Here is a 26,296-nt window from a genome sequence, read left to right on the forward strand (position 1 = left end):
TGCTCCGTGCTTGTGGAACCAACTGCCACCTGACAAATGTGATTCCCTCTACATTTCTGCCTTTAAATCAAGGCTCAAAACCCATATGTACACCCTGGTGTTTCCTCCCCATTAACTATCTTACCTCTGCACTAGTATCTGTGTTTATGTGGATGTATGGGCTTTACGTCTTTTATTTTGGTTATTGTTATTTTATTTTACCTTCATTGTTTACCTACTGAATGCACTATGTACAGCATTTGGACAGTGCAAACTGTCATAAATGTGCTTTTATAAATACATTTTACTTACTTACTTACTTATGGGTTGGACTCATGTAACACAAAATTAATTGATCATTTATACATTATAGGCTTTAAAAAACAGCCGAACCGTGTGGGGTAATTTTGACCCCAGAGGATCAAGGGAGTTTGTATTTGCTCCTATTAAAAAAATCTAAGTGATTAAAAACAGTTTTTTCACTAACCTTTGACATAAGCCACTCTCTGATGAGTCATACAGTCAAAATCATGTTAAGGAATTTTTTTTTTATTTAAATTTTAAATTGAAAAAATTGTATATTTTTATGTAAACAAGGTCCGTGGCCAAAAATTCCAAAACCTAGGGAAATATTTGTGGTAATGGGTTGGACTCAAGTCAGAGTAAAGGTGTAACACAAAATGTATTGACAATACTTTAGGCTTTAAAAAAACACCAAACCGTTTGGGGTCAAAATGACCCCAGAGGACCATGGGTGAAAGGGAGTACATTACGAGGGTTAACCCAGATTTACATAAGTAAAGGGGGGTGTGTTCCAACTCTTCTTAACCTGCTAATACAACTAGTAAACACAGCTGGATTAAACTTGCTTTGTACCAAACCAGTTGTGGTGGCAGAACAATGTATTGTCCTTGGTAACATTCTGCTGAACCTTAAAGAGGACCTATTATACTACTTTTCTGGTCTTAATTTCTTGTTTTACACTGCTATAGAGCAACCTGACACGAATCACATCACAAAAAACTATGTAGATTTTCGGGAAGCTCTTTCTCTTATTTTGGCGATCCAGCACGTCCTGTCAACACTTGAGTGTGTGTGCTTCGGCAATCTCCGCTCCCTCCGCCTGTGATCGGCCATCTCCGCTCCCCTCCCCCCCTCCTGCAAACCCCACTCCGTTGTGATTGGTTACCTTCCTTCCGGAACACTTTCAGTGGCGGGAAGCGCGAGCATGGACCTATAAGGGCGCGAGGCAGACGCGAACAGGGAAGTGACAGCATTACCATACATGGAAACATCCGCGTGGTGACTTCACAAAGTTACATGCGACGTCACAAAGTTACGGAAGGGTAGACCGCTTTGAACACGTGACTTCTCGACTGGCTAGAATAGTGTTTAGTGCTCTGCACAGACACCCCAGACGGTCAGCAGGGAATACGTCGAAATGCATGTAAGTCATTATTTGATAATTTAGTATGGTTAAGCATGACTATGAATCATCATAACAAAGTTTATAGGTCATAAAAGTCAAAAAGCATCATAGGTCCGCTTTAAACAGAAAATGAACCATGAATGAAACTTGCTCAATAGATAAGTATTAGCCCAGGAGGCACTCCTCTAGCGGATTGGAGTTACCCTGTCCAAACTTTGATGATAAGAATGTCTCCCTCAGAGAAAGGGGATTTGCCAAAGAGTTATGATCCTGACTACAGCCCTCTTCTACAGACACTTCACTGACTGGAATGCTTTGTCTCTTGTGCATAAAAGCCACTGGTGAAAAGGCTATGAATATCCATTACTCTTTAAAAAAAAACTCTAAGCCTACTTTGATGAAAGTACAAAAACGTAACTGCTTTCAATCCAGTACCATGTATCATAATATAATACAGCAAAACTGACTGTTAAATCAGAAGGTCACATTAAGAGTCCTGGTATGTCACTTTATTTATGCTTTTAACATTAAGTTGTCTCTACTATACACATGTGGCTTAATACATGCTACTGTTGACATACTTTGAAATATAGCCTATTCTATTCGTCACAACCCTCTTCAGCACCATGGACAGCTGACAACGAGAAGGGGTTGGCACGAGCACTAGCTCTGACGTTTTGGGAAACGGGTGCAAAAACTAAATTCTAATATCTATCGCTTCCACGAAAAATGGCTGAATACAACTCAAACACAGTGGTGCTCCTTGAAGTGGGCACGGAGTCACATATTACAAGTAAGAAGAGCGTCAAAGTGAAGCTACATTTATGTTATTGTTGACAATAAAATGGCTTTAAGCTGATTTGTTTCTCCTGCAGATAGATGCTTCTTCAAAAGTGCAGTTGACAACCAAACTATTACAGGACTCAGAAAATACCAGGCAGACACAAAATAAAAAAAACTCCAGTAACGTTGGTTATTTAAAGTGACGAGCTAAATAAGATAAACAGATTAATAACGCCTCTGTCTTTCACACATAGCTCTGACATACAGTCTATACACAGAGACAATTTACCACCAAAAAATTTTAATTGGTAATACATTCAGCCGCCTCCCACCTTACCTTTCTGCCTAGTTGCCTCACAGGGACGTTACACTCCTGAAAGCTAAACAGCTGAGAGCTAGCTACTAGAGGCTAGCTCGCTCCTTCGGTTCTGAACGGGACGTGACACCGTGTGACACGGCCGTCAGACGAAACCAGCGTGTCACACGAGACGAGCTGCCGCTACATGGAAATGTACAACTTATTAAACTGGGAGAAACATGGCTTAAGTTGGGGAACGAACAACCACACACACAGATGCGGAAAAGATGAAGCGTTGACGAGGGATGATGCTGTACCGCGTCACGTGACGAACGCACGTGCTCTTCTGAAGGCTTGAAAGTTAACCCCATACACGCCCTCAACACCTCGTTCCCAGCTAAACTATAATAGTTTGGTATAACGGGTCATTATTACTGTTTACTTCAAAAGAAAAAACAAACAAGCAGATTCATGCTCCATTTAGACCCATTTGTATGGTTTAGAATTTCAAACTATTCTCTAGCCTATTTAAAATGTAATAGCCTAGTATGATAGTCTACCACCTGCATGGACATTTGCATGTTCAGCTGACTTCAAAAAGGTTGCACTAGCAATGAACCGAACTAGAATGTATTAAATAATTTACATGAACAGTTCATTTTCTAATAGTCTGTATTAAGGGAAATGATTGAACCAAAAATAAGTAGGCCTAAATGATTAACACTATAGGCTAACAAAGATAAGCAGAAGGATTTTAAATTCAACAAATTATATTATTCAAGATGATTTACAGGCAAAATAATAAGAATATGTGTATGACATGTATTTTTAAGTCACATTTCAAAAGTATCTCCTCCTAATATTTGAACCTGCTGCCACGACTTGTTACGTTGTAGGCCTATCAATGTTCCTCATTGCTTAATGGGATAATATGTCAGGGAAAAAGCTAGGCTTAGCCTACACTCTTCTGCTTAACATAACTCAACCCAGTGGTACAGTATAGAGATTAATCAATCAGGTAAAGTTATCACATCATGAATGTATCAAGTCAGTGTTGTTTACTTCACAACGGTATTTTATCCCCAAAACCATATTATTTCCGTTCCACTGGAAAATGACATTAATTAAACATCCCATTTGTAAATCTGGGAACATTAGCCCTGGGAACATTGGGATGACGCTAGTACGGCTTCACTGCTGAAACTCCTGTTACTTCTAATGGGGTGTGGTAGGATGGCCCAGAGGAAAGAGGGGCCAACCATTAACCATGAGGACTCTGGATGGATCTCAAGCACCGTACATGAGGGTGTTACTTGTAAAACTAGTGGTGGCTGTTATTACATGAACAGTGCACCATCTCTACCATTGTGTCCTTGAGCAAGGCACTCACTTAACCCCAAACTGCTCCAGGGAAGCTGTACTATGGCTGACCCTCTCTGAAGTGCGGTAACTTGAGAGGGGATATGCTAAAAACAAATGACTAAATCTCCTCTTTTCAGCCTTTGTCTGAAATGCTCCATTTTGGAGCCTGTCTCTTTAGGCCCTGCCTTCCAAAAAGCCCAGTCTGCTCTGATTGGCCCTGAATCTAACTGCTACTTAGATTCAGGGGTATCTAGGAGTGTGCTTGTCACAGGTGAAGGTATTGCTAAGTAAGGCTGGTAATGGGTGATTGTTTTTATTACATACTGTGAAAAAACATGAAAAGTGCATTTTGCATAATAGGTGACCTTTATGGGGATACAATTCAAAGAGACAACATTTGGTTATGTATTTCTTTATAATTCAGCTGACACAATTCTTTGAATGAGCTGACGGAGGGATCACACAAGACAGATGTCCAGCATGTCATTTATAAAAATGATGATTTGTACAAAACAAGTAACAATGATCAGTCTCAGCCAGCTAAGGCAATCATATGGAAATGGAATGATGAGAGGACAAATGGAAATACAAAAAAGAAAACATTGAATATTAAACACCAGGCCAGAATAGCAAATCCGTGGCTAAAATGCCTCAATCCTTTTCGTCTGGTTGAGATAAAGGTAAAGCCCGCACATTCCCTGTTATGTAGCAGTGGCACGCTTCAGCCTCTTGAAAAACCGGCAGGCCCCTTTGGTTTATTAGTACACAGCTGAGAAATTGGTATAAGCAAGAAAATGAAGTGTTGGCGTTCTCCAGCCGCAGAGCTGTTGTTTTGGTTGAGCCAGTAGGTAGACTATATGCTCCCATTAACTCCCTGAGATCTCACTCAAATGATTCCTCTGCTCCCTGCAGGCTGTATACTATACTCCTCATCACTCACTGCAGACTGTCTCCGGGCACAAACACCAAATGCTGATTCTGCTGAGAGGCTACACAAGGCCTGCTTCTTTTTTCTCTCTGGACTCAAGCACTTGGCAATTAATCAGTGCAGAGTGGATGGTAATAGACCATTTTCCTTTCACAAGGGGACCAAAGAAGATGATCTTCACAGTACAGTGAAAGAAATGACAGGATTTTTCTGGGAGGAAATAGGAATAGGAAATATCTGTAAGATCTTGGTGCCTAACTTCAGTCTTTGTTTACATAAGTAGGCTACATGAGAAGAAGAGAGATTAAAATTTGAATTGAACCTTTCTATTGTTAAAATAGTAAATAATGTAATGTAAACCTGTTGGATGGACAAATGAAATCTAATGAAAATGTGGTCAAATCTTTTACATTCTCAGCTCAAAATCTATCAGCTCAAAATCTATCAAAGCAGCAGCTTTGTTTCATCCATAGACCCACTGGGTACAGTGTGCAGGATTGTGTCACTTTAAAGCTATAGTGCGTAACTTCTGTTGCCCACATGAGGAATTCTGAGGATTACAACAACAGTCGGCGCATCTACATGAGGAAAGCCTTCAGTGATCACGCATGGATTTTATACCTTCTTCTGTATGACCAGGTTTTTTGTTATAGAATCAACAACTGAAAAACCTTTGGGCGCTCCTTGGGATTTGTCAGAGCTCCTGGGTGCCGACACCAGTTTGTAAACACTGCCATACTGAGAAATACAGTTTGGTTGAGGCGATAGGCTTAATACATTTTGTTAACTATTTTGGCAATGGCTCGAATGAATATGGCATTCATTAATATGAAAAAGTTACACACATGTAAAAAAATGTAAATCGTCAAATCAGCTCAGTAGACAGTATATTGTTTAATCTTATTTAGAAAAAAAGGCGTAGTAATTTCCCAATAGCTGGGCACTGTGGGGGTTTTTAAGAAAAATAAGTAAATCAGGAATTAGTTAGGAACTACTTTCAGCAGTGGATCAATATGTTGATGCTCTAGTGAACAAAACCTAGTGCAGCTATGTGGATTACTGATGTCTTTTAAATGGTATTTGGATTACCGTGGAGCACAGAGGAATACAGGATTTGGATACAAAACCCCCCTTACTTTGTGAGGGTTTGTACTTCTCATGAGATTATCCTTGAACATTTCTTATTTTACCAATTCTTAAGCCATGTGTGATAGCTAAACTACAAAACTGACCAACATACAGCGGCAACAGCAGCTTCAGTGCCCATGTGTATATCATGAATGTACCATACCTGAGAAGTAAAAAAAAATTGAAAGAAAAATACAACTATATGATAGTGTAAGAACAAGTATTTTAACAAAATTAGGAAATTTGAGAGCACCCAGTATACTGTATGTAACACAATATTAATGTCCCTTCTATTATTTTAGGATAAAAAAATGTTGGTCTTTCAAATAAAAGTAGCACCTTGAGAAAAGCAACACATCTGAGTTCAAATACAGTACTAACGGTGTGGACTGCCAGTGAGAGAGTTTACTGGCCTGGTCACTTACGCCTATGGGACGACGGTAGCTGTGTCCCTTAACAGAACACGTTGTTCAGAGGTCAGTTAGGATAGTCTGACTTTTATATACACAATGGGCACGCTATGACGGAAGCCCAAAACACACACCAAAAAGAAACATACAAAAACATGGTATACTATTAAGAAAAAGAAACAGAACATACATTTTTAAATTATTCAATCCAAGATAAACGTCTCTGTAAACAAAATTGACCTCTCTGCGGAAAAAACCAGGGGATGCTTCTGAGTCCTCTCGAATTCATAAATACGGAGTCACTCGACTTGAGAGATCATATCCCCAAAAAGAAGAGGAAAGGGAAGTGACATCTTCAGAAATGGAAGAGATGTTCCAGTTGTCCTCTTGGTGTCAGGATTTTAACAGGTTTGTGTCCTGGACCTGGGAGTCCTCTGGGATCGGCATGGATTTCCTGCCCCTCTAGCTGAAACAAATGGGTCCGATTGTGAAGCCGTACTTATGTGTGAAGTTTCCTCCTCCCATTAATGCCACGTCTCTCAGAGGAAGCAGCTGGAGGTCCTCAAACTCAAACATGGACTCCCGAGCCGCAGAATTTGTCTCCTCTCCAGGCTGAAACAGAACACATTCTTTACATTACATTGCTCTATTTAATCCCTTTTTTTATTTACTACCTAAGCATATTTTGGATTCTACTGTGCTTCAACTAGAGGTGCAGCTAAGGGTTATTTTGTTCCAAGGCTTCAGATCCATTTTCCTAAATGACTTACAGAATCATTAAATTACAAATAATATGTTGACTGGCCCTCAAACCAGACGGTTGGTTATTCGAAGTCCTTCCACACCAGATCCAAAGATGACAATTTCTTGTTTTTAATCTCAAAGCTATAGTGCATAACTTTTGTGGCCACAATGAGGAATTCTGAGGAATTACTGATACAAAAACCCTGTGGGCGCATCTACATGAGGTAAGACTTTGGTGATTGTGCATGCATTGTATACCTTCTGCTGAACGTCCAGGTTTTTTCTTAGCAGTAGAATCAACAACTGAAACATTTCTTGGGCCCTGTTTGGGAGTTTTACTTTGAAACTACTTTAAATATTGGAAAGTTATTCAGTTTTCAAACAAATATTAGGAGGTAGTTGTGAAAAGTTAAATGTTGCTAAGCAGTGCTGAGCAAGCTTAAAGCCTCTCAAAAGAGATGGATGATTGCAGAAAAGAAGACACTTTTTACATACCACGCAGTCCATAACTGCTCCCAGGTAACTTTGCTTCCTCGTGTCAGTGAGGAACTTGATGTCTCTTTCTGTCTGGCCCAGTCTATGTCCTGGATGGCAGGAGTAGGTCACTGTCTGGATGGCAGTGCTACTTTGCAACCTCAGAAAACGCATCTGGACCACATTAGCACCTGGATAGTCAAACTGATATGGATGCAATGCATTATGCTCCAGCTGGGTCATGATTACGAACAGCAATATTGACAAATTAATACAATAAGTGAAGGGGTAAAATGGACAAAATGTCCTTAATCAAATCATCAATTGTACAAGAGAAAAAAAACACTAGAAAGATAATTATAGAACAAGTATTGCTTATATCTTGTACTGTAAAAAAGTGGCTCTTTGCTTGTAGGTTGTAAAGTGAAAGGGGTAGGTTGCAACTATGTTGCCTCTTTTAGCTCTTTGTATTGCTAATTTGCTCACCTGAAATCCCAGCTCCAGCCGACTGAGCCAATGAAAAGACCCTTCTTCAGAAAACTCTTCCATCCAGGCTTTCATAGGCAACTGCAAGAGTGAGAGAAAGGAGGCACACATTTCATTTGCGAATCGGAATGCAAGTCCTGCTTTAATCTAGTAGACTAGTGAAGGTCAACGGCGGTCAGACAGCTGCTGATGAACTGCGGATTAGCATGCAGCTCAAGCATGAACCAGCAGTGAATTGGCTACGTTAGTGATAGATGCATCCACTTCACGCCACCCGAGACCTATTCATATATCGTGCTGTGGTTGAGTGAGTCAATGTTTTATGTAGCATCGACTGTATTAGAGTGGAGAGGCAGAGAAATGTGATTTGTGACTTTGGGTTGGCTACAGTGCAGAATAACAATAATCTATGTCCTGATCGTCCTGATGTCCTTTGGTTGGATCGAGTGTCTCAGTTTAGCATTCTTCCCTCCATCCAGCAGGGAGGCAACATTTTTCGAGCACAAAGATTCATTTATTAAACAGAGTGTTTAATATATATGATCTACCTTAATCTATTTGATCACGTTTGCTCTATAATAATGAATAGGTTAAACGTCTCCTTGACCAGAGTTATGGCCAACATGATAGTAGGGCTTTGCTAAAAAATCAATACGGCAATATATCATGACATCTCTTTTGTGATATTTGTATCAAGCTCCAAAAATGTATATTTGGAAAAAAATAATAAGTGTTGAACAGGTTGTGGCCTACAACTTCTGCTCCTGTAGATGTCAAAGAATGGCTAGTTGCCTTGAATTGCCAGGTGCCATTTCCAGTGTTGTGGCAGAGTGAAAGATAGAAACAGCATGGTCGGCGCGGATGAGAAAACTAGAGTGGCCACTTCATATATCATATCTTGAATTCCTTGCAAACACCCACCCATATATGATAGCCCAATACAGTTAAAGCAAGGGTGAGTTTAACTTCTTCTGATAAGTTGCCAATGAATGAAAGATAATGCTTAAACATTGCAGTTACAGTTGGTTGAGTACAGTAGAGTCAAAAAAGTTGTTGAGCTGAATGAGCAATGACCTTTACACAGCATTATCTACCTTACGTTTGCTAACATAACCATACGCTACTGGTCATACCAACCCAGTGATGCCCTCTGAGTGTCAAGTATTGAATTAAGCTTGGTTTATTTCTCATGAATTTTACTTTTCATTAGTAAAGGACTGTGAATCCATCAACTTGAGATTCCAGGTGTATGAAACACGACTATGTGAAGTAAGCAAGAGCACCATTGATCCAAAGGAACAATTTCCCGTGGCCTTTTTCCGGTAATGTCTTTTTTACCTGTGAGGCTTGAGGATGAAGGCAGGTCTGTTGTGATGTGGAAGAGAAGCTGCAGTAGGCCAGCAGAGCGTCGGCTGTGCTGCCCTGGTTGGGGTCAATGTAATACATTCCTGCAGAGAAAAGGTTAGAGAGAACTCAATGAGATCAGCAGAGACAACTGTGTTTGTTCCACACTTACAGAAAGGCCTGGTTGGCACTGTAAACAAACATTCCAACATACTGGGCTGTACTGAAGAAATATCAAAGAGTAAATTATTGCAGTGTGAAATGTATATTTTTTAGGAATATAAATGATTCCTTTTGTGGGCACATAGAATTTGGATCCTTCACTTATGTTATTTGATGAGAATCAGGAGCACTAAATATTAATTATTATTTGTATATGATACCATCAATCTGTTGAATTGAAGCAAAAACAATTTGCGTTTTGAAAAGCCACATAAGTGTTAACAAACAAGAAGAAAAAATCAATAATTGATAACGATAGATTTTTTTGTTAGGGTTGGGTTTCACAAATATTTTCTAAAGTAAGCTGTTGATCAATGTGATTTAAATCTGAACTTACAAACCATTATTGAATAATAATTATTTTGGTGATTATGAATAATTGTGGACTTAACTGTGGATTTAACAATGATATTTATTTTGATGACAATGGGAGTGGCGACAGAAGCAATGAATGAGGTTAAAGTAAACCACAGACTTCTTAAATATATAGCCGACAATCATGTGCAAAAAAATAAGGCTTTGCACATTTATTCTTTTTACTATGATGTAGGCCTACTGTATATCAACATATATTTTATGTTTTTCAGCTGCCTTAAAAAATGTGTAAGCTTTTATTTTCGCAACCATTTCAAAATCCTCAAACTGAGTGATTTAGTACTTGCAGGATGATTTCCACAACTCCGGCTAGCTCTACTAAGTCCCAAAATATATCTGTGTGGATTTACAATTATGTTTTTGGAGAACTGACCACTGCTGTATTCAGGGTGACAGAACCAGAGCTCCAGACAAGTGGTGGCAGGATGCTCCTTGCTGCCATCAGGAGGATCCAGGAGCAGACGAAGCTCCTGCTGCAGAGAGTCTAGCAGGGTCTGGATCAGGGAATAGTTAGGCCTATCGGACACATACATCAGGTCCTGGACACGGAAAGGAAATTAAACACACACATAGATAGATATATTTAGTTGCTTATGGTAAATTTGATATGTGTGTGAGTGGGGGGGGGGTAAACTTTTCAGATGTTCACCTGAAAAATGCTTGTACCTAGATAATCAAGACATGAAATAACTTGCCTTGAGTTGAGTCAACGTAATGTTGAGAGACTCTCCTGGGGGACCAGGAACACCAGGTGGACCCTAAGATACAAGGAGGATGTGAAAATTGGGTAAACACTACAGAAATATAATATGGTGAAAAAACTAAGACCCTTTAAAAAGACAATATCCCTTGGATTGTATATAGTATGCACAATATGAGGTATCTGAAGTGCTTAAATGGATAGGATGATGATATCAAGCCCTTATGACAGAGTTATTTTGCTCCTCGGTTGTATAATGCTCTTGTAAACTCACCGGAAGTCCCCTCCTGCCAGGCAGACCAGGCAGACCTGTGTAGCCTTTCAAACCCTGCAGGCAGACGGAAAAATGTGAACAATAAATTCAAAGCCACGCTGTTCTGCGCTACGATACCACACCAATGACTATAAAACACAGTCGTATGGAAATAACTGCTGCAAAATCCCATTACATTCTAAGGCCAGCTCAAAAAGGATGACAGCTTTATGATTATATGCGCCATCAACATCATAATCCAGAGCGATCCTAGCGTGAAAAACAAAGAATAACACCGGGGCTTTTGCATCAGATAGCGTTGGGTTAAAACATAAGAGGGTTTGATCCGTCAGAATGAGAGTGCTTGAGTTGATGATATCATACCTTCATTCCAAACAATCCCTGCAGCAGAGGAGAGAACAGGAGAAGAAAAAGGGCATTAGTATGAATTTCTCCTGGGAAATGGATTTTATCAGCTAAGAGCTTCTCAGTGCTTTTATCTGCTGCACTGAGAACCCATCGGCTGCGCAGACTTTATAACCTTATTCAATGTGTTTTTCCCCCTAAGACACAGTGGGTTGAACACAGTCATTATATGAGGCTGAACTGTGGATGATTCAGCAGACAGCAGGCAGCCGAAGAAAAGATAAGGTGGCCGACAGATGACAGTCTGCACTTCACAGGAATGACTGGAGTTTTTTATCATCATACAAAAACATAAAAGTTTCCGAGTGACAGATCAAAATATGAAATGTCCCAGAAGAAAAAAGCACAGCCTGAATAAACTTTGTAAATCCAAATGGGAAAAGGAAATATCAAACAATTGAAAACACATAAACAACAACATAAAATCCAAACTGAAAAACAAACAAAAACAGTTATGAAATACTGTTTAACAGGGATAAAACAGCTAGCTAGTGGCACAAAATTACAATAAATAAGAAATCTTTACATAAAACTTACAGGCAGTCCTGGCATCCCTAGTGTACCTCTCCGTCCTTGTAGACCAATATTTCCCTTAAAAGGAGAGGGAGAAAGAGAAGTATGCATTTGTCAAATTAGGATATTATTATTCAAATGCAGTCAAATTCAAGCTTCAAAACACAAGAGCCAAAACATCTTGTGTACCTGCTCTCCCTTCAGGCCAATTGGACCTGGCAACCCAACAGGACCACGAATACCCTGGAAAAACAATAGAAGAACTATTTTAAAAGAGTAAAACCAAAAGTTCCCAGTAACTCAATCACAAAACACTCAATAAGAGCAACATACAGTCCAACATAATATTTAATTATGGTAAGATAATATCTTCTAAAAGAAACAGTTATCACAATGCATTAAGAGCTCTTTAAGCTATTTATTTTAATGCATTCACTGCCATGTTTAAACTCCCTACTGCTGCTGTCATACCTAGGTAGAAACATATTTGCAACTTCAAATATGATGTTCAATGGTGAATGGTTATTTGTTATCCTGGCATCTGGGGCTTTTTTGAAAAATCACAGCATTCGTCTTCCTAATATTTATTGCCAGGGTCCAGGTCTGACAGTATTTTTCTATTATGTACAGCTTTAGCTGTAATCTTTGTTCAGTGGGAGACAGTAGAACAAGGTCATCAGCATAAAACAGACTTCACCTCTTTGTCAGGAAGGGACAGCACATTGATCAAACCTGTGCTTTTACCATCACAACACAGATACCACCTTAACATTACTATTTGCTGCTGTAAAGGTTGTCCCCTTCTCAACATATTTAAATATAGACAGCTCCTACCTTCATGTTGGCAGCTCCAGGTGGTCCGGGCAGCCCCATGTCTCCCTTCTCACCCTGAGGACACAAACAACACAGTCAAGCCTCAAACATTTCGACAGCACAATACAAAATGAAAACACACAATGACTAAAAGGTTCTGCCAGAGCCTGAGCTGAGCCCCACAGTTGACAATTTGCTATTAATGGTAATTTGACATTTCTGCATATTAACTTTATCAGTGGTAACCACTCCTTGCAAGCTATTATGATGATCCTTACACACACATCAAGTCCAGTTCTGTGCCACTGGCAGGAAGTAGGGAAATAATCCATTATTGCCTATTGATTTTTTGTTGGTTTTGATGTTAATTTGGTTGTGCTACCCACTCATGTTATGTATAATATGTCCAGACAAACACATTATTATTATTCTGAATATATTAACTTGAATCAAATTAAAGTTGGCAACAACTAAATACTACTGCCTTAAAAAAGATTTCTGTTTCTATACTTTCAATCAGCCCTGGATTAGAATATAGCTACTACATACCTGCAAATGAGTCTAAGGTAAGTAAAAACAAAATTAAGATAGCCAAGTTTGAGCAAACGGAAACCAATGAAATCCTGCTGGGTTTGGTCCTAAAAGTATAGCACTGAACCTGTGGTCAGCTTCAGTAATTCTTGTTTACCTCCTTCCCCTTTTCACCTTCGTCCCCAGACTCTCCACGCGAGCCAGGGATTCCCTTAGTGACGGAAATAAAAAACAAATATATCAAGTCACTAACTGATCAAATGCACTTTAATAATGAAATTCATTACTTTATGGATCTCATCTCTTAAAGACTTGGACAGGACAGATTGCTGAGCATACGGTTTCAGAGCCAAAATGTGGATACGATTAGCTTTGGCCTCTAAACAGTTGATAAGTGAATAAAGAAGTTGACTTACAATGATCCCTGGCCACCCTGGAACGCCGACCATTCCTGTGTCTCCCATGCCGCCCTGAATGACAAAACACAATCCACTATTGGCTCGTACATCATGATTAAATGAGATGTACGCAAAGCTTGCGGGCCTTGTATTTGCTTTATATCCCACCTTTGGTCCTCTGTTTCCCCGACTGCCTCTCATACCAGCCTTGCCCCGTTTTCCCTGCGGATAAGATCACCATGTTTGTCAATGAGGCGAGCGAAAGCACAGGGAGATACAGACATGTTTTATGTATGAGGCTGTACATTAGCGGCGTCTTTCGGAATGGCTGTTTCTGGCCATTTCCCCTTCCATAAAACCACAATATCTGCATGTAAATTCCTGTTTTCAGCACTAAACAAGTGATAGCGTGTCGTTACCACAGGCAGAGATAGAGACTGTACTGTATATAGACTTCCTTGGACTCACCACAGATATGGATTGTCGTCTTGCTATATCGATTCTTTACATTATTTAGAACTTTATTGCACCTGCAAAACTTTCACTAGATTAAAACAAAGTTCTTACCCTCCTTCCAACATGACCCTTCCTCCCTGGTGATCCAGTCTTGCCATCGTCTCCCTGTAGGAGTGAGACAAAAAGTCATCAGTGAAAGATCTAACTAGAATCTTTCTCAACTGGTAAAGACATTAAGATGCAGTAATTTGTGTGCAACTATTTATTCAAAATAAGTCTTGGAAAAATGGTTTGTTTAATTAAATCAAAGACTTCTTCTTTTCTAGTAGACTAGTAGACGTTTTCTCCTCAAAACAATTAACGGGAGAAATTTAGGGGTAAAAAACTACCAATGCATATACTGTTTGTGCATAACAATGAGTAATGAATCGCAGAAACATTTTTAAGGTCTCTTAACACATTCACACAGACTATACCGCATATAGTTTATCGCTAGCATTAAAAGCACTGCAAACACGAATCCACAAAAATGTTCTAACTGTGTAATTGGAGAAATTAGTTGCAAATTAGTAAGCATCTAAATAGATTTAAAATATTGTCATTTGAGTTTGGTACATATTTACAGAAAATGGGTTTAAAATGGGTGGGTTATTATTCTCTGGTTTATCTTACGCAATACATATTTTGTACCAATCATGGCAGTTCTTCAGGAGTAAGATGCCACCTACTAGTAGGACAATGTAACTACTTCTGCAAAACTAACTGCACCAATTGACACAATCATGCTGAAGACTTTCAGATAGGCTGACATAAAAATTATTACACCTGAAATTGTAGAAGGGTGGATTCAACTTCTTGTGTTATACTTAAGGTGCGACTGAGCTGGCCTAGTCTCCCATCTTACTTTCAAAGGCATGTGAGCGGTGGAGAAGGGCTTTGAAGAAATAGTTCAATAGAAATACTCACTTTCTTGCAGAGAGTAAGATAATAAGATCAGTCATGCTCTTATTTTTATAGGATAATATTCAGTCTTGACACAGCTATCCTGGAAACTAGACAGTGATAGGCTAGCTGTGCATAGCTTATATAGTATCTTGTGTTAAGCTGCTGTAAGCTAACCAACTGCTGGCTTCATCTTCAACAGTAAAATGTGAGAGTGGGATCGATTTTCCCAGCCATCTCTTGGCAACAAATTGAATGAGTGTGTGTCCCAGATTATTTAAGTATTCCTCTAAATGGTTCCCAACTTGTTCATGTGTTTCAATTCTTGAATGTAGTGTTGTTACTGTATCTTGTACTGACATGAACCAAATAATTTTTTACTTCAAATGTATCCTACTTGAGATGGTCTGGAAAAATCTACTTTTATTTATACTTGAAGAACACACTGAGGCTTCCCTCGTTTGCAGTGACAATGAGTGTGAAGGTCACATATATCACATTTTAATTCATCAAGACAACAAAGATCACACTGACAAATTAGGATCTCACCTTCTCCCCATTAACGTCCTGTTTCCCCTCAGGTCCTGGTCTTCCTTGAACTCCCTGCAAAGCAGCAATTCGTTATTCATAATTTTGCTGTGAACATAACTGGGTTCTCTTTCTCTCTCTCTCTCTGATGATTTATAATCATTGTCTGCCTTTTCTCAATGATCAATCACTACACAACATATCACAACAAATGGTCAAATTAAAGACCAGCTGCTGATGGCAAAATCTGATTTCATCATCCATCAGTGTTTGTGTTGAACACTTCCACATCCACTTACAGGAGCCCCCGTGGGACCTGGGTCACCCTGGAGCCCTATCTCTCCAGGAGGCCCCTGGAACAGAAATGGAAAAGGCACAAATAACAAAGTCAAGAGAAAAAAAAGCAATCCTCAGCAGTGGCAATTAGCATTAGAAAAAGTATCGACACTAGTCGACAACGGTTTAGTATTCACCTCTAAGCCAGGCAGAGCTGGAGGACCTCGGATCCCTGGCAAACCTTCCTCCCCCTGTGCAGGAAATTCATATTATTGGAGTCATTTCATGGATATTTTCATGTAGTAAATTAGGTGTTTTGCTTTAAAAGGTATTAATTAAGAAGGCACAATGGAGTTTTACATGGTGGATTTACAAAAATGCCATACAGTAGATACATATAAAAAGAAAACCTCACAAACCTGTTCCCCGACTGGACCTGGATCTCCTGGCTCTCCCTTCAGTCCCTGTGACCCTGGTTCCCCTTTAGCTCCCTGGTCTCCCTGAGGTCCACCCCGTCCCACAGGACCCTGCCATGCAGACATCACAAAATAAAAAAACATAACAGTTTACCACTTCAAACTTTTAGCCCAATGAGACCAGCCTGATCTTGTGAGCTTCACATTTGTTTCTCTCTCGTAGACAGTCTGGCTTTTATCCAATCTTCGTAGGGACGATCCGGCTCAAAAAATGAATGGTTCAATTCAGACCAAATGTTAGCCTTTTATAGTGGAAGGTAGCAAAACAAAAATTATCTGCCAAACGCCCTGTACTCCCTCCCTGTATTTTTCTTCCGTCTTGACCATTTTTATTTTCTATTTGCTGTAATAAAGAAATAGAGTGCACATTTGTAAATGCTCATTTTAGAATGCTATCATGCTCACACAAAGATAAAGCTAAGATGCTGCTGCTTGTTAGCATATATTTGTTTATATTAACAATAATCCACAGTGTAGCTGAGACTGAGGGGAATGTCATTCATTTTGCAGATATTTGCTCATAAACCAGAGAATAGGACGAATCGAAATTTGGCCAGATGGTGCTGCAAGATCAGAAGTCCATCAAATGTATTAATATTCAGGAACATATTAATGTTTGAACCAAATGCAATGGTAATTCCCTCCATTAGCCAGTGTGATGTTATTAAAGTCAGGGGATCACCAAAGTAATTGGGATACTTCCATGGTACAGATGTTGTACGTTCTTGCGTTTATTACATCGATGATCATTTTCTAGTTTCATTATCAGGGCTTCAGTTGTTATACAATGAGACGACCAGTTGATTTAGTCTACACTCCATGTGTTCTTTGTAGTCATTCAGCAGTAGTGTGCCACATGCTATGACGACCATTACAACTTAAATAACACTGTAATTAGCTCAATTTAAATCTAAATCACATCAAAGTTTAATGGCCCGTGAACACCTAATTTACTGGTGTTCTCTGTAATAGAAGGGGAAAGGGGAAGTAGTGTAACTCAAAATGTTGCCTTCATTAGCGGCACTGCAGGAACTGAACTGGGGGCAAAACTAAAATAGGCCTACTGCAAATAAAAAAAATAAACAAGTCATATATATTCTGAACTTTATACAGTTTAGGAATTGTTTTTTTACAATGTATTTATTCCGAACAAGTAAAGGTGTGGACTTAAAGGTGGAGTCAAATATTCTGAAGAACTCTTGTTGTCAAAATAAGTGAATATCTCCTACAATCCACTACCTGTCCGTACTGTGGGTGCGCTGAAAGAAAATCTGGTGTTAATACACAGCCTAGGCTCTGGAATCTGGTATGCAAACTAACAACAAGCCCGTTTCTACAGGTGTAGGACAGCATACAGGACAGTGTGGAGATATTCACAGATTTTGACATCAAACATTCTCCAGAATCACTGACTCTAGCTTTAATATGATTGGCAAAACAAAATCTTGTGAAGCTCGTTGATACTTACAGGTGGCCCCAGCCCTCCTGCATCTCCTCTGACACCAAAAGCACCAGTTATTCCCTACAAACAGAGAGCAGATAGATGGCTTTCATAACACGGTTGCACTGTATACAATGTTGTTCAACACTTTATATAGAAGCAGTGTTTACCTGTGGGCCTGCTGACCCTGGAGGTCCATTTATTCCCATAGACCCAGAATCCCCCTGGAGAGGTGGAGGAAACATTGTTAAATTTCATTTATTTTATTTGCTCTAATTTAACTGATTGGATTCAGTCAGAGCACTGCAGGGAAGGCACTGTAGCTTATAGGAGTATTAGAAAGATGCCAATGGGCCAGTCAGGGGTCCACTTAAATAGGCGAAAACTGAAAGTCAGCACTGATTAGTTCCTCCAACTCTCTGCCATGAGCAGCTGTGATGTTTGTTCACAGTTAAAACCTTTATTGACAGTTAACGGGTCCACAGTCATGACCTTGAGAAGAGATGTTTTTACCCACTGGGGGCAACATTATTTTCTCATGAAAGCAAATGCTACAAAGCTGCTCCCTTTTTTCATTTTCAACACAAGGGCAAAACGTGAACATGGTGCAGAATAAGTTAGTAGCATAATATCATGGAAATCTCGCTTTTTAATTTTTCCGTCGAGCAAGCGTTGAATTTTTTTTTTTTTCACGATAACAGTAATGTGGATTATTATTCAGATACGCAAACGGTGGATGTGCTCCCTGAAATCAATGAATAAATAAAAAGGTACGGAAACAACAAGACCACAAACCTGTTTGAGCTGATTGATTACAGTCATAAAAAAACAAAAAATAACTCATAAAACCATAAAAAGAGATACAGATCCTGACAGAGGTTGTCATTAAATACCATCGGTTCACTATTAATTCATCTAATTCATCTTAAAATGTCAGCTGCAAGTAAAAATATTGTTACATTTTTTTTTTATGAAACGTTTTATTCTAACATAATTATTAACCACATTGCAAGAATCTGACAGACGCTTGTTGATGATAGAATATTATTATCACCTTCTGGCCCTGAGGTCCGTCTGGCCCCGGGGCTCCGCGGGGGCCTGTGGTTCCCTAAAAATATGCACAAACACACCACAGACAAATGAAACACGTTGGCATCAGATTGCATTATGTGTGGAGACCATAAAAAATCAAAGCGTATCTCTCATATCAATGAATGTCATTCCCGCTGTATAGTGTAAACAGTTCAATAACAGATTAATTAATGTCAGCAGGTGGAGCAGCTTGTGATCAATACATCATGGAAACAAACTCACCTGTAACCCCGCCAGTCCTGCAGGTCCCACCTCACCCATCAGCCCCGGTTCACCCTGGTCAAGAGGATTAACATGACATTAGAAACGGTTTGTACTCATTGACGTGACTGATCAATTCATGGCAGTTTTATATTCCATCTATGCTGCTAATTATGGGTAATCTAAAATATTTAGCTGAACCATGTTTGACCATGAACACAGCACACATATAATTAATTCATCTTCTTTTTTTTAAGATATAATCGATAAATAAGTCGAAATAATACCAAGTAGACTTGGTTACACATTATTGGTTTTGGCCTTCTCCTGGAGTTTGATTCCAAATAGTTTGGCTGTTGGGAGTGTGTTGTATCATTAGAATGCTCACCAGTAGCCCAATGTGGCCCTTCTCCCCCTTTGGGCCCCTTTCGCCATTTTCTCCGAGCGCTCCCCAAGGGCCTTCTCGACCAGAAAAACCCAAAGGTCCCACCTCACCCTGCACACAACAAACACAGTCTGGTCACAAACTTCTCACATTAAGAAGCATTTGAACAGATTGAAGAAACTATAGGTAAAGTAGTAAACTGACCTTATCTCCTCTGGGGCCAGCATCTCCAGCTTCACCAGGAGGCCCCACATCACCCTGCAGAGGAGGAATAACTTACTGCGCATCAAAACAACAACAGTTTGACATTTTTGGAATTATAAGCCGATTCAGTGGAAAATAAGGCTACATTCAAACTATTTATTTTCTTTATCCTGTTTTTGAATCTTACAATTTGTGTCTTATTTTATTATGTATTGCATTGTTGCATCTTTTGGTTTTTATTTTTCTTGCTTCTAAAATTTAAGTGACAAAATGTAAGAAAAACTACCAACACATTTATCAACTTTTTCAAAAAAAGCTTTTTACTTTCAATGTCAAACTGAACAATTGTGTTAGGAAATTCACATTACTGCTTTAAAAGCTAATAACAGACTCTATCCGGACTCTGCTGGACTTCCATGAATGTTTTGATTTCAAATTCTTTGTAGAACACACATTTCAGCAGGCATCTATTAAAAGGTGACATTCCCCCAGAAATGACAAGCCCTGCCGGCTCCTCCTGTTGTTCTAACATTTGGCAGTCAAGCAGTGCCATCATGCAACCATCAGGAACATTTAATTTCACGGTTTATGTATCAGTGATGGTTTAACAATATTTATAAATATTGCAGGCTGACGAGAATCTGGGATGCTGACAAGAAATATAAAAAATTACAACACGCACATCTGTGCACCATGACACAACACATTTTGGACAGACTGTATGTGTGTCGCAGTAAAGTAAACGGGTGAGGTGACATTGATGTGATGTGCTCCTTTAATTATTCACTGAATTGTAAAGTAAAGATCAACTTCGAATAAACAGCAGATGACTGAACCTACCTCTTTACCCGCTGGTCCAGTTGGTCCTTGTAAACCTTTTTGGCCCTCCAGTCCTCTCTCTCCTGGAAGCCCTGGAAGACCAAGTTTCCCACAAGACCCAAGGTCCCCCTGGAAAACATGGCAGCATAAGACAACAGGAGGTCAGATGTAGTTATTGACCGCAGTCTTTGCAACATGTTTCATCTGAACACCCCAAAGTTCAACCAAGAGCTCCACCCTTGTGCTGCTGTGATCACTGACCTGGTCTCCTTTCCGTCCAGATGGGCCCTCCACTCCTGTTTGGCCCGGGAGACCCTGGGGAGTTAACAGTCAAAACAATTTTGAATGAAACGTTTTCGTAATCTCATCTGCCATATTTTTTCTGTTTCAATTACAATTTTCAACTTCAAGCAAAACATAGTTTCTTCAAATATCACTGATCACGTTCATGGCTCATATTGCAGTGGCACATTGTTGCTTCACATATTTTCAAATCATCCTGCAGGCAACAATCCCAAAAATATCATTCTCGCGAATATTTGGAAATGTTGCGTTCTTGGCTTCACTATGAATCTAAGCCCACCTGTTGTCCATCTTGTCCTGTATGGCCTTCATCACCAGATGGACCAGGTAAACCCTGAAGGTCACAGTATCAGTTTAGTTACTGGATATAAATGTAAATTAAGCAGACACACATCTCATGATGAAACACTTATATTATAGTTGTATTATATTCACTGTAGTTTACCTTGAGTCCTCTTTCCCCTGCTGCTCCTAACGACCCGTCAGCACCCTGTTGGCCCTGAGGACATCCAACATACATGTGGTCACATACATGTACGTATGTAAGCAGGATTTCACACACATTTCCACGCTATTAGAAGTCTGCATTATACTGTATAAGCAAAAAGCAGCATTTGATGGTAGGTACCCACTCACTGGGATTCCTGCTGGCCCCTGTGGCCCCTCAGGTCCTGCAGGCCCTGGGCTTCCCCTGGGGCCGGGTTTACCAGTCGACCCATCAGTACCAGGTAGACCAGGGGGGCCCTACAAAAAGCACAAGACGGGCATTGACATTGACATTGGAGATCAATTATTCTACACATTTTGCCCCAGGGTGGCATTGATATATGGACAGTTTTTAATAACATCCAGTCAATTGTGAATAGTTTCAGTCAAATCAGTCAATTTTCATTCAGGCAAATGGATTGGAGATACATATGTCAGCATACATGCAATCAAATAGACACAGACACTGGTACATTTGTTTTGATGAACCAGTGGTCCGCATCAACAAGTCCACTCAGAGTACGTCAGCTGACATTTTCCCAATTGTGTGATGATGGAATGAATTCTCCCTCAATTAAACACATGTAGGCTTATAAATCATATTGGATAATGTATTGACACTCTCTTTCTCTGTGGTTCACTGACTGCACAGCAATTCCGATCAAGAGGGACTTTACGCATACTTTAATTTGAACCTTGAATTTAATAGCTTTTTCATGTTCAGAAGACAATAGCAACAGGCTACTTCCTATGGACAGGCAAGCTGGTTTGACACCACATTTGAAGGAGTAGGTCATCTTTCTCTCACCCATGGACAAACCTCATTCCTGTGCACATCATGTCTCTTCATGATCAGTCAAAGCAACAACTGCAGCTTTAATGCAAACACATACTGTAGTCCTCACACAGAAGGATGTATTCAAGCTATTTGATTTCACTATGGATTGTGACTCACTTCTGGGCCCGGTATCCCTTTGGATCCCTCATCTCCAGGCCGACCCTGTCAGAGATAAGAAAAATTCTCAAGTGAGTCACTGGTTTGTTGGAAAGCATTGAGGGTCTGATGAAATCCAACCCCCCAAAAAGGAAATTACACTTTTTTGGTCACTTGCCCAGAACACAAATACAAAGAAATAATCATTAATCTGTGAATGTTAATTTATGATGTTATAGATTATATTTCTCATATTCAGAATCTCCTTAGGGTAACAAAGGACACTGTGTTACAATGAGTCACAGTTAAATGATGAACAATCACTAGCATTGAAGTTGAAGTCTACCAAATAACAACATGTGATGGAAAAACATATTTTTTCCTTTCTGATTAAGGGACAAATTCTCCCATTAACTTTTTCTCTCACCTGAGGTCCCCGGGGGCCCCTCTCTCCAGGGGGACCTGCTGAACCCTGAAAAAGAAAAACAGACAAGTTGGAACATGCAAATCACACCCACAATCGCAGTTATGTCCGAGCAATGTGTGAGGAAACATCCGAATACACAATAGCCTACAACACAATGGTATTATGCAACATCATTTTAGACGATCGAAAAAAGTTTTGCAAACTGGTTAAACTTAACTAGATGTGCTTGTTTGTCATTCTGAACAACTGTGTTCTTTTCTTGTGTTGTGTATATTAAATATACCTTAAAATACTTATTTGTCATGCATTGTCGTACTCTAATGTATTCCCTGATTGCCTATTCAAGGCCCACCAAAGTAAAGCGTAAGCTGTTACTACATGTATGAGGCTGATCTCTATTAAAAGGTAAGACTCTGAACTTAAGTGTTTCAACTTTAATTACACCCGTTACATAAGTGTCACTTTTTTGACAAAGCTGCTAAAATGCTGTCTACTATCCAGAGCTCTTGATTCTGTCTGAGATTCAAGTATACCGTACGAAGAGCTGACATTTTGGAAAAATGTTGCAGCAAAATGTAGAACCTCACTCAGGTTGTTCTTTTGTCCTCCCTGTTGACGGTATTATTTTTGGCTATCAATTACGTTTAGGGACGTGGACACGAAACATTCAGTTTACCACCTGTTTATCCAGTAGCTGGTAAAGCCACCTTCTTTGCATTGTATAACCTTACTTCCTGACATATTGATGGATTTCAGTGCAGCAGTGTGCAGCCATGTACTGTAGGTGAGCAAAAAGTGCATCAAATGACACTGCAGGGAAGACAGTGGACCAGGATTTGAACTTCAGGAGACGTTCCCATCTCCATTAGTTTAAGTAGCTCTTTCCATGCAACAGGGATTTCCCTATTCCCATATCAAATCAACCAAAAGATAAGGATTGATTTAAAAGGGCGCCGGAACTTTGAAAAGTTTCTGGAAGAAAGTTGGACTTTTCAGAGTCTTATTAAAACAAAGGAGGGGAAAAGTCATCAGTCCAGGTAAGGGAAGGGATTTTTGTGATTATGCAATTACACGGTTTTCTTTTGTTTTTAAATTGGAAAGAGGTTTGTGTGTGTGTTTTATACAAGTGTGCATTTCTGACATTTTACAAATGAACTCTCATTAGTTCCAGTTAGAAGCTTGTTCCTTTTCCTGAATTCAAAAGCCTCCTCTGCTCTTCTTACTCCACTATCCAATAAACCGATTGACAGTTTTAGATTGTTTTAGCCTGGCGAGACCAGCCTGATCTTGCAAGCTCTACATCCATTTATCTCCAACATATCAGTCTGGACTTTCTCTAATCTCTGTGGGGAGGAGCCTAACCCTGTCCTTTAGTGGAAGGCAGACTGGGCCCTCCCAGCTTTCAGTCCATTAGTGGATGGTGGCCCCTGATTGGTTCTTTTAGGTGTTGAAGTAAACATGGATCGATGAATAAGCTTGTCAGATGAAACATGCTTGTCTCACAAGGATAGATTGCCGACAACATGAACCAAATGGAAGCTGCCTCACACTATAAGGGGAGAACTCTATGTCAGAATGCGGGCCTGGTCATTTTTTGACCCGACTCCTCCCCCAGGTGAATTGATAAAAAGGACATCTTAAGCAGATTATCCTTTTAAAATAAAATACCACATATGAAAGCCTTCTTCATGATGATTCAGTATTTAACCTAAAGATTTCATGACACATCCTCACAGAGTAAGATAAAGGTACTGAGGAATTGCTGATATGATAGCCACACGAAACATTGTAAGCATTATGTAATCAAGCATTATGTAAGCAAAACATAAAAAATAAATAAAAAGACATACATTTGAACCAAATATAGACCAATATGACCCTAGAAGGCAAAACTTTGTCCAAAACCATCAATCATCACAATTTTTTCTCTCTCTTCAACCCCCTGCCAAATACTGCTCAGTGGAACAGTGCTGAAACAAAGTCATTTTCAATGTCACCCGGCTGGATTGAAGGGGACAGGCTGGAGGGCAGCGATTGGAGCAATGTAATTGTCCTCTGTCAGGTGGAGGTGCCATCTCACTTTGCCATTAGACCTACCATCAAAATCAATCACTATGACGTTCCCATAAACAGGTGGTCCCTGTGTGTGTTTCAACTTTAATTACACCCGTTACATAAGTGTCACTTTTTTGACAAAGCTGCTAAAATGCTGTCTACTATCCAGAGCTCTTGATTCTCTCTGAGATTCAAGTATACCGTACGAAGAGCTGACATTTTGGAAAAATGTTGCAGCAAAATGTAGAACCTCACTCAGGTTGTTCTTTTGTCCTCCCTGTTGACGGTATTATTTTTGGCTATCAATTACGTTTAGGGACGTGGACACGAAACATTCAGTTTACCACCTGTTTAGCCAGTATCTGGTAAAGCCACCTTGCATTGTATAACCTCACACCTCACTGGTTTACCTTTATTCACCAAACCATCCTTGGTTTGACCCCATCTTAGCTGCTGTCTTAATGAATTCCCCAGAACAATACTCAATCTTTCTCTCATATAACCCTAACAGTTCCCGTGGGTCGAAAGACAAAAATAAACTCCAGACAGACACTTACTGGAGGTCCTGGCTTCCCAACAGTCCCAGGTAAACCTCGTAAACCGGCCTCCCCCTGGTGTGGAAGAAATAGAAGAGACAATTACTGTTGTTTGCCACATGTCAGTGTTGATGTGTTATTGTTTACAAAACAGTTCAGCTTTCAAATAAAACAATGAATTCTGATTCACAGTTTACCTTCTTAAAACTGAAAAATGGCTGCTATCTTTCTTAACTCCACTGTGCACATTCATAACTTCACTTATGTAGAACGACATGTATGAAACTCAGTCAGCAAAGCTCACATTTGCCAGGCTTTAACATTTGAGAGGGGTGAGAGAAAGATGACCTACCCTTTCTCCTATGAACCCTGTAGGCCCACGCATGCCCACGCTCCCCTGGGCGCCCTGATGGGAGAAGAAGCAAACAGAGGGAAGAATTTCATTAATCATCATTTAATGTCTCAAAGGCTTATCTAGAACCACATAACATTTGCCAGAAAACTGCAGGGCTCCATCTCTATACAGCTTTTTTAAAATGCCATAATTAATTGGTGATTTTAATATTAGAAGATGGGTAAGAATCTGAATTGTATTGGAGGGGTTTGACTTCTTGGGAAATACACTCCTACTTCGTTAGTGAAAAAAAATAAAAGTCTACTCCTTTTAGCAAATTGTGTTAATTTTCGTAAAATTTCGTCAAAAGCCATACTCACAGGAAATTGTTTGTTGGATCTTTGATTCTACCAGATGAATCCATTCTGACATGCTAATGGTACAGTGTGTAACAAAGGTGCATTTTGGCATCATCTAGTGGTGATTGCTAAGCCCTCCCTTTGGGAGGACGACAGAAGCTATGGTGGCCTTCAAGGACAAGAAGTCATGTAATCCACCTCTGCCTCAAAGTATTTCAACAATATCAAGTGGTGAAGTGAAGTTGTATTTAGTTATTCATTCTATAGTACTTCGTCGTCGTTTTAAAGGTGTGATTCTGGCAGACACCCACTATATATAAAAACACATAAGGCTGTTAGTTTGTCTAGCAATGCAACATGGCAGGTGGGCTTGCTATGTCAAAAGCCTGGTGCCTGCAGCCAAAGCAGCCCTCAACAAAAGGCCAAGATAAAATCACTCCAGTCCC

General features: G+C 39.7%; 2 protein-coding genes across 2 annotated transcripts in view; both read right to left on the bottom strand.

Moving 5' to 3' along the window:
• Positions 1 to 2,748, bottom strand: part of man1b1a (mannosidase, alpha, class 1B, member 1a) — a 30,035-nt gene extending 27,287 nt beyond the window's left edge. The window contains exon 1 of the mRNA XM_080047164.1: positions 2,529 to 2,748. The gene's annotated coding sequence lies outside the window, so the exon portion shown is untranslated. The remainder of the gene's footprint in view (positions 1 to 2,528) is intronic.
• A 1,531-nt stretch (positions 2,749 to 4,279) lies between these two features.
• Positions 4,280 to 26,296, bottom strand: part of LOC307265080 (uncharacterized protein) — a gene marked incomplete at its 5' end in the record, with an annotated part of 103,645 nt that continues 81,628 nt past the window's right edge. Inside the window, 33 exons of the mRNA XM_080046651.1 lie at positions 4,280 to 6,929; positions 7,557 to 7,739; positions 8,022 to 8,102; positions 9,360 to 9,469; positions 10,336 to 10,501; positions 10,658 to 10,720; positions 10,937 to 10,990; positions 11,300 to 11,317; positions 11,879 to 11,932; positions 12,044 to 12,097; positions 12,689 to 12,742; positions 13,356 to 13,409; positions 13,615 to 13,668; positions 13,765 to 13,818; positions 14,164 to 14,217; positions 15,544 to 15,597; positions 15,822 to 15,875; positions 15,996 to 16,049; positions 16,218 to 16,325; positions 17,743 to 17,796; positions 17,886 to 17,939; positions 18,770 to 18,823; positions 19,030 to 19,083; positions 19,397 to 19,504; positions 19,598 to 19,651; positions 20,438 to 20,545; positions 20,678 to 20,731; positions 21,165 to 21,218; positions 21,356 to 21,463; positions 22,161 to 22,205; positions 22,567 to 22,611; positions 25,179 to 25,232; positions 25,510 to 25,563. Coding sequence (XP_079902777.1) covers positions 6,780 to 6,929; positions 7,557 to 7,739; positions 8,022 to 8,102; positions 9,360 to 9,469; positions 10,336 to 10,501; positions 10,658 to 10,720; positions 10,937 to 10,990; positions 11,300 to 11,317; positions 11,879 to 11,932; positions 12,044 to 12,097; positions 12,689 to 12,742; positions 13,356 to 13,409; positions 13,615 to 13,668; positions 13,765 to 13,818; positions 14,164 to 14,217; positions 15,544 to 15,597; positions 15,822 to 15,875; positions 15,996 to 16,049; positions 16,218 to 16,325; positions 17,743 to 17,796; positions 17,886 to 17,939; positions 18,770 to 18,823; positions 19,030 to 19,083; positions 19,397 to 19,504; positions 19,598 to 19,651; positions 20,438 to 20,545; positions 20,678 to 20,731; positions 21,165 to 21,218; positions 21,356 to 21,463; positions 22,161 to 22,205; positions 22,567 to 22,611; positions 25,179 to 25,232; positions 25,510 to 25,563 — 2,373 coding nt within the window. The 3' untranslated portion in view covers positions 4,280 to 6,779. The remainder of the gene's footprint in view (positions 6,930 to 7,556; positions 7,740 to 8,021; positions 8,103 to 9,359; positions 9,470 to 10,335; positions 10,502 to 10,657; positions 10,721 to 10,936; positions 10,991 to 11,299; positions 11,318 to 11,878; positions 11,933 to 12,043; positions 12,098 to 12,688; positions 12,743 to 13,355; positions 13,410 to 13,614; positions 13,669 to 13,764; positions 13,819 to 14,163; positions 14,218 to 15,543; positions 15,598 to 15,821; positions 15,876 to 15,995; positions 16,050 to 16,217; positions 16,326 to 17,742; positions 17,797 to 17,885; positions 17,940 to 18,769; positions 18,824 to 19,029; positions 19,084 to 19,396; positions 19,505 to 19,597; positions 19,652 to 20,437; positions 20,546 to 20,677; positions 20,732 to 21,164; positions 21,219 to 21,355; positions 21,464 to 22,160; positions 22,206 to 22,566; positions 22,612 to 25,178; positions 25,233 to 25,509; positions 25,564 to 26,296) is intronic.

The sequence above is a fragment of the Ammodytes marinus genome (assembly GCF_949987685.1).
Source record: "Ammodytes marinus genome assembly, chromosome: 18".
Taxonomy (NCBI): domain Eukaryota; kingdom Metazoa; phylum Chordata; class Actinopteri; order Uranoscopiformes; family Ammodytidae; genus Ammodytes; species Ammodytes marinus.